This window comes from Gouania willdenowi, chromosome 3 (assembly GCF_900634775.1).
Source record: "Gouania willdenowi chromosome 3, fGouWil2.1, whole genome shotgun sequence".
Classification (NCBI taxonomy): Eukaryota; Metazoa; Chordata; class Actinopteri; order Blenniiformes; family Gobiesocidae; genus Gouania; species Gouania willdenowi.
Window position 1 is genome coordinate 31,963,636 of NC_041046.1, and position 8,845 is coordinate 31,972,480.

At 36.7% G+C, this 8,845-nt stretch overlaps 1 protein-coding gene across 1 annotated transcript; it reads left to right on the forward strand.

The window, feature by feature from the left end:
- The first annotated feature begins 6,517 nt into the window (after positions 1 to 6,517).
- Positions 6,518 to 8,003, forward strand: LOC114456811 (BTB/POZ domain-containing protein KCTD12-like). The gene has a single exon (XM_028438801.1). The coding sequence runs from the start codon at positions 6,626 to 6,628 to the stop codon at positions 7,406 to 7,408; it is 783 nt and encodes a 260-aa protein (XP_028294602.1). The 5' UTR covers positions 6,518 to 6,625; the 3' UTR covers positions 7,409 to 8,003.
- Positions 8,004 to 8,845: the final 842 nt, after the last annotated feature.

Here is an 8,845-nt window from a genome sequence, read left to right on the forward strand (position 1 = left end):
CCAGTGGTCCACTCAGGTCAGCAGCAGGTAGACAGTGCAGGAATGACACAGCTGTGCAGCAACAAGGAAACCAAGCTCTACCCATTCCCATTGAATCTAAATCTGCTTGAATGATATGAATAAGGAAATCTGTAGCTCTGCAGTGATGGCGCGGAGCGATCAGCTCTGTGTGGATCAATGAGAATCAGGTTATGTGGGACGATGGTTTTCCAGGCGAGATCGGGGAACTGCAGTACATGCATGGAAATTCAAAGGCACAACACATGAATCTTTAATCAACATGAGAGAGAGAAAGAATTACATATAGCTCATTTTTTTACATTTTTCAATTTCAATTAAGGTTCCAGGTGTCCATTTTCAATTACAACTCAATAATGATTACGGTGAACAGAATTTTTCCCAATTGCAAATAAAATGATTATTTTCCACCTGAAAGTCAATTACAATTACATTCTCAGTCGTGAAGTTCAATTACAGTTAATCACAATTACTGAGCCTTTAATAAATAACCCTTAAACTTAACCTTCCTCTTGTGTTAGCATCTCTTATGATAACGGGTCAGTTTTGTCCCATGTCTTAAATCAGCTGTAAAATACACAAATGACTGTCATCCAATTTGTTTTTCATCTCTTTGTTACCTTGTCAGGCTTCCTTATCCATGAAAATATTGGTATTAATATTTTTGGTGTGGTCGAAGCCTTTTTTCTGTCTGTATACCCTATAGATTTCCATTATTCTTTTTTTTTTTTTTTTTATGGTAAAATGATCTTCAAACGAACTGACAGGAAAAGTTTACATGAAACATTATGAATGTTACCTACTGTACTTACATGTGTAAGCCATAGAACTGTAATATGGTTTTGCATTTAAATTCATTTGTAATTTACCATTTTTATAGAATGTCAGTTTCCAATTACAAAAAACAAAGTCCATTAGGGAATGTCCTTTCACACCAGGGTGAAATACAATGTTATGTTTTTCCTAATGTACAGCAGCCTATGTTAACTTAATGTTTGAATCATCTCAAATCAAAACCCCATTTGTGATTAGAACGTTATGGAAGTTGGATCTAAGTTCATTTCTAATGCTACTGTGTGATTTAGTTTATGTAAAGACTGCCCTACTTTACACCACGTTTCTTTCAGCCCAGTAAGGACACACCGGATAAACCACAGAAAGTCAGTGGGGAGAATAATGCAGTGGTCATAAGAACACACACACACACACACACACACACACACACACACTCGCTCTCTCTCACACGAGAAGTACAAACTAGCCCCAGGGGACTTTTCACTCTCTGAAAGAAGAAGCTGAGGAGTGGATGGGACAACCACACACTCACACACACAGAGGGGCTGTGTTGAGGATGGGGGTTGAACGGTGGCTGCAGAAAAGATAAACATGTTACATTTTATTGGTAAAACAGAGTTTAAGTCATACAATTATTGTTATGATTACCCCCTTGATATTTGTCATAGTCTAACCACGTGGTACATGTCGAATTTGAAATATAAACCCCATTAAACACCCTCTATCTTTTTGCAAGGAATGGAAATGCTTAAGCAGTGAAAAACGTCGAGGACAAAGAGATAAAGGGAAATGTTGGAAATCTCTTACCTCATCAGGACACCTTTCAGCTGCAGGCCCAGCCCTGTCTGTGTCGTGTGTGTGTGTGTGCATCTTTGTGTATATGACGTGTGTGTGTGTTTTATTGGAGTGTCTTTAGCATCACGATCAGTGGCTCTGCTGAATCTGAGCCAGAAGATCCATTAGAGCTGATTGAAGAGCACAAGGGTGCAGATTTAACCCTGGAAGAAGGTGACACACTGACACACACACGCACGCACACACACACACACACACTGGAGACAAGAATTATGGCACTGACAAGTAAAAAAAAAAATAAAAAATATGAAAAGCTTTCTTCCTAAAATCAGGCCATTCAAAAAAATAGGATTTTTAAATTTTTAAAACATTTTAATGTATTCTTCCTTAGGCACTAAACACAGATAATCTCAGTGTTTAGTGTCTCTAAGTACAGTTCACATTACTCATCTCTCTCTTACATAAGACTAACAGTGTGTGAGAAGCTTAGCAGAGTTGGAGATGGAAATACTGAAGCTTACATCAATCCAGTCAGTGAGACATTGAATCACATTATGGTCATATATATATATAAATAAAAAAAGGTGTTTTTTTTTTTTTTAAAGACAACATGGTTGTGTTTTGGTTTGTTGTGCAGGAATAAACAAAACATATCACCAAAACTTAGCACTCATTTCCATGTCACAATCAATCACAATTTAATCTAGAAGATGTATGATCACAATTAAAGTGATTACAAGTTCTGATTTTGAAATGTTAGCATGAGTATAACTAAAATGATAATATATACTTTTGAGAGTCATTATAGCAAAGAAAAATATTTTAAAGACTCTAATTTAGGTTTTTTTTAGGGACAGTGAACACTGATTCTTGCAGAATAGTAATGATAAAAATAGGTATTTATTATAAGAAATTCTTTACTTTGAGAAACCCATATCAATGAGTCACATTCTTTTAGCACAACACATCTATAGCTAAAGAAGGTGCATGACTTTACACTTTTTCAATGTTGGTGACATTATTACCACCTATTGGTTTAGTCAGTTCTCACTGTTTGCTTGTTTTTTTTTTTTTTGTGTTTACATTATTGACTGGCTGCCACTTCTTGCTGTCATTTCTTTTCCTTCCTGGTTAGAAATATTGATTTATTAAAGGTGACCACACATTTGGTTTTAGGTTTCTAAGTGTAGCCTTTGTGAAAATGAGCTTTTCACATGACAAGTGTGAGTTTCCTCTGGGTGAGTATAGATGATAATATCAGATAATGCAGTTCTTCAAGTTTAATTTGATTTTTTTCCTCAGAATTATGTACAATAAAATCAAGAATTTACAGATTTCATGTTTACACATAATAGTCTTGCTATTTCACTCTTGAACCACTAGATGGTGTAGTAGTGCTGAAAGGAAGGAATTGTCATTAGATTTCACGAAAATTAATATTTTTTGCCTCATTTAAGTGAGCTTTTTGTCATGGATTGTAAAAATCAGTGAGGCAGACTTTTGTTTTCACCTTAAACTAAAACCATCCAACAGTCTTAAGATATTAATCCTTGTGAAAGTTATGGAACAGTTATTTCAGTTGACATGGCTGGGGGGGAGAAAGCATTCCAAAGTCTTGTGTGAGTATAATTCAGCACTAAAATAGTCGGAAAGTTACTCTTTACATTTTTCTTTGTCCAATTATCTCATAACAGAATGGGAGAAAAGCCTGACCTTTACTGACGACGACTCAGGCAAAAGGTCAGAGACAGGAGAGCAAGTTGGATGTCATGAAGGGAAAAATTAAACCACAGCTTCTTAATAATGATAATTACATTTTAAAATACACTTTAATTTGTGCTTTAACTGTTTTAAATGTCGGTCAAATATATATATATATATAATACACACACTCTGCAGTCCACTTAGACTCCAAGTCAAAAGAATATAAGGCACAAATATTAGAAGACAGAATCTTTACTGTAATAATCCCAGGGGGAAATTAAATTTTTTACAGGGGCTTTATATAGAAATATTTGTGAAAACAAGTGCTAACAAAAAATACATACATGATTAAAAAGTAAAAGTAAAATGTAAACAGAGACCAAGACAACGATTTCATCAACACAAGAATCACAATAATGATTAAATATTAAATAAGGATAAAATATGAATATTTAAGATTAAACACAATTGCAAATATGCATTCAAATATAATACAAGAATAGACATTCGTCTCCAAATCTTGTTTATCAAAACGAGCACAAGTTTTCTCAGGGTACGAATAATGTGGGACATTGCTGGTTTGACACGTTATATTGAAATGTATTCGTAAACTTTTGGAATTTTAATTTTAAACTTTAACATTTCATTTCGAACGAATAAAGCATTTGTGTCAAAGTAGTAAATGGAGTTGATTTATATGGCGCTTTATCCCTACACTGAAGTAGTCTCACAGCACTTTACAATATCAGCTCATTCCCCATTTACACTCACTTTCACCCAACGGTCACCCCAAAAGTAATACAACATCCTGCAGTTTCCTTTGTTGTCCACTAGATGGGAGGCTAGTTTAACAATTAAATTGTCTAGAAAGCAGGAAAAAGAAGATGATGCGTTCAAGATTTCCAGGTAAATTGAAGACTCAAATTCAGCAAAAGCAACAATTTTGTGCCTAACGTGAGAAAGGATAGAACACAATTGTTTGTTCTGAAGTCGGATTAGACAGAGTTCAGAGTATATTACCGTTTTATCGTGTTGTATATTAAAATGTATGACATATAAGAGACATTCTTTGTAGAGTGTAAGATTTACTTATATTTAGTTTAAAAAAAAATCCACATTTGGTAAATATAATCTGGATTCAATAGTTAATGTGTAGCTAAGCACCAATAATGTTGTATTCATCCATCCATCCCTTGTTTTACTGTCAGCATTAGGTTTAAACCGAATAGGCATTAAAAAAAAAACACAAACTGTCATCAGAATAAAAGTTTTTCTCTGCTTTCCATCACAGGAAACAGCCTGAAGTAATGAGTGACATTGCCTAAAATAATTATTAAATGATCTGTAAAAAGGATGGTGAGAACTGCTTGTGCAGTCATTTAAAAATAGAGCAATGTCATAAGGTCAGGTCTCTGCTTATTTCCATTCCAGGGCTTCTGGTTACTCTCAGTTTTAGATGAGTAATGTCTAACAATATGTTTGGCCGTATATTGTGCTTGTCATTTCTTCCAGACTCTAATATGTGAAAGCACATCCCAGTCTGTGCCAGCTGCCAATCATCTGCTGTAGATGGATGCAATGTTTAGTGTCGATCCGTCTCGTCTCCTACATTGTGGAAGGTCTGAGAGTCTGCACACGGTCTCAAACCCAACGTTTATTTTTAGTTTCAGATAAATATTTGTACTTCAAACACATTGTAATGCCCTTTCTCTTAGACTGTAGGTATCCATCACAGCTGAGTCTGGTTCTGCTGGTAGTTTCATTCATATTAAAAGCAGGTTTCTTCATGTATCCGCTTACAAATAAACAATATAAATATATATTTTAATTTACTAGAAATGAGAAACATCCAGTTCTCCCAGATACTAGACATGGGCAACTGGCGGCCTAATTTTATGCAGCCCCGAAAGTAAATCTACAAAAAAGACAGAAAAACACTCATAACAAAAGTAAGAATACATTAAAAGATAAATAAAGAGATACAAAACGACAATGGTATTCAACAAAATTACTCCAAAAAAACAAAAAAAAGTACACAAAGACAAGAAAAAAAAACAATGACTGCAAACACACAGTACTAACAAGCAAAACGACAACATAAATACACATTATGAATCCATAAAACATACTTTACAGGAAAAATACACAAAAGGACAACAGAAATGCACAAAACGCATTCATAATAGCAAGAGCCAGAAACAACATCCACAAAATGACAGAAACACAAACACATTTACTATAAAAACTCTTTGTTTTCTGTGTTAACGCTCAGATTGGTCATTATTCTTAATGCTGATATGAATGTTGATAATGTGGCCCTTCGATCAAACACGTTTTTGTGGCCCCTGCTGTGAGACAAGTTGCCCACCTGTGCCATATACTGCTATGATTCTGTGAGTCCAATCACGATGCTTTAACAACATTGAGAGGCCAGCTATTGTTAATATAAAAACTGAGTATAGTTATTATAGTAAGTTTTATTTTTTATAACATCTACTACTGACTAGTTGTATATATAAAGTTGTGTATATATATATATATATATATATATATATATATATATATATATATATATATATATATATATATATATATATATATATATATATATATATATATATATATATATATAACAGGAAGTCTAGTTCGGTCCATTTAACAGTTGTACTTCAGCAGAAACACTGTGTAGCTGTTAACAACACGAGGCTGTCAATGAGTGTCATAAAGACATTACAGCAGACCATACATCATTTACCATCATCCATTATGGTTGGAAGAAGCTTTGAGAGGTTCACTGACCCTGTCTGGAATGAGAAAAATAAAAAAATAAAAATAAAAAATGCTTATTTATTCTAAAGATATGCGTGTGTTGCATATGTTTGATTTATAATGTTATACAAAAAGGAAAAAAATAATACTCTCATTTAGTAACAATATTTATTCATGGTAGCTTCCAAGATAAGGTCAAATTTAATTTGCACCTTATTCACATCACTGCCACTTCATTATATGGGTGCAATTTTCGTCATTAAAAAACAAAGATGCAAATTCTACATAGAGAAAAAAAAAAAAATGTATACAATAGCAAATGCATTTAAATAGGGTATCCTAAACCAAATATCGCATAATGTGAAATTATTCGTGGAAAGCAGTAATTTACGAGGTGCACTTGAAGGCATCATGTAGTCATTTGAACAGTTAATGTCTGAGCTGGCCGCGCGCCTTCCTTCTCCTCCCACACAGCCTCAGCACTATAAACATGAGTGGACGGTGAGAGACTCCCCAGGCTCGGGTCATCTGGACACAGGAGAAGATGGCACAGACTCACACTTTCCCCGACATTGTGGAACTGAACGTGGGGGGCCAGGTTTACGTGACGCGTCTGGAGACCCTCACTGCGGTGCCCAACTCTCTCCTCTGGGCCAAGTTTACGCAGAGCGCTCCGGCGGACCTGCCCAAAGACGGAAAGGGCCGCTTCTTTTTCGACAGGGACGGCCATCTATTCCGATATATTTTGGACTATCTGCGTGATTCGGAGATTTTCCTGCCGGAGTTTTTCAAAGAGCGGCGGCGGCTGCAGAAAGAAGCGGACTTCTTCCAGCTGCCGGAGCTGGCAACGCGCCTCGCAGAGGTCAGCAAAGATGACTCGTACGCGGAGGAAAGCGGAGACCCGGAGGAGGCCGAGCTGTCCAGCCCAGTCACCGTCTCCACGGACAGAAGCCCGCGGTCCCCGGGGGCCGACGCAGGCTTCATCACCATCGGATACAGAGGCAGCTACACCATCGGCAGGGACATCCAGGCGGATGCAAAGTTCCGCAGGGTTGCCAGAATAACTGTGTGCAGTAAGATCTCTCTGGCCAAAGAGGTTTTTGGAGAAACTCTGAACGAGAGCCGCGACCCGGACCGGCCACCAGACAAGTACACATCCAGGTACTACCTCAAGTACAACTTTCTGGAGCAGGCGTTTGACCGTCTGTCTGAGGCTGGCTTCCACATGGTGGGCTGCAACTCCACCGGTACCTGCTCCTACGGCAGCACCGACCCGGGAGAGGACAAACTGTGGACCAGCTACACCGAGTATGTCTTCTCCCGATAAACGTGCACATATATCTCCACCAGTGCGTCAGAGCGCACGGCAGGACCACAATCTTTTGAATTAAACACATTAGACATAAAATGATGTACAAGCCAGCTTTATCTGGTTCACTTTCTCACTATATCATTTCTTCCTAGTTCAGAATTTAGTGCACTTTTTTCCTCTATGCTCTGCACAAACTCACATACAGGTCATTATGGATTAAATCTAAAGCACTTTTTTTAATGTCTTAACATATTTTTGTAGGTTTCTTCTAGTCACATGCAGGGAACCTTTAACTTTTGTGGCCTTTTTGCTTTTTAATAATGAAGCCGTCAGATTAATTAGGAACTGCATTCTTTTTTTTAAATTGAATTGCTCACATGATCTCCAGATGTGATTGTACATCAGGCCATGTTCTGTAAATAGTAATAGATACTGCAATCATGATATCTGTCATCTTTTTGTCATTCAGAAATGTTGAATGTGAATGATTTTTTCTATCGTACACCCAGCATTTATAAAGTGCACACTTGGAGTGTTTCTGTGCCAAACGTGAGATTTTGTGAATGCTGTGAAAATGCTGCTGTAAATAAAGTGAGTCACCCTAAAAACACTGTATTCTGCCTTTGTCTTTAATAAAAATACAAATGTGATAAGCATGTATTGTTAAATGTATCATGCTTAATGGAGATTGCGTTAGTTGAGCAGAGTCAGTGTTGAATTTTATTGAAATGTGTTCGTGAAACATTGGGTTTCCATTATTGAGTTAAATTGTTTACGTCAACCACTTCTTAGTTCTGATTTACTGTTTTTCACATCTGACATTTACACCCTGCATTATCTCACAGGCCACCAATAAAAAAAAAAAAGATGACTGTAAAAGTAAATAGAAGCTTGAGGCAAACTGGGGACATCCTGATAAGTTCTGCAAAAATATTTAGAAAGTTTTCCTTTCGACTTGTTCCAGAACTAATGTTGAGTTTTAGATAAGATTAAAAAACATATACAAGTAGTAGCCGGCCTTAACTAGAACTTGGTCGATCTGGCAAAGCTTAGCTGCCTTCTTGGCTACAAAACAGACAAGCTTTGTCATCTCCCCCAGGCAGGATGGGAAGGAGGAGGAGGGGATTTCTCTTAGCTTGACAAGTACAGTAATCAAAGTCTTGTTGGATCCTTGGACGCAAATTCAAGGATCCCAGTATGAAGCCGGGCACAAAAAAAGGCTTTGAGTGGGTTGTGTTAGAGTGTACTCGAACGCTAATGTGCAACAAGGATGAAGAATCTACCAAATGAATCATTTATTTGTCAGATTTCCAACAGTTACCGAACACATTTCTGTGTGACGGATTTTTGTATTGTCTGAATTTTAAATCTAAATATACACATGAAAAAAATCCAAGTTTTTAGTGTTTGAAAGATTGGCAGGTCAACAAGAGTCTGCATATATCTGCTGAT

Bases quoted from the DNA above. Each gene is read 5' to 3' on its own strand.
- LOC114456811 (XM_028438801.1), top strand. From the start codon at position 6,626: ATGGCACAGACTCACACTTTCCCCGACATTGTGGAACTGAACGTGGGG.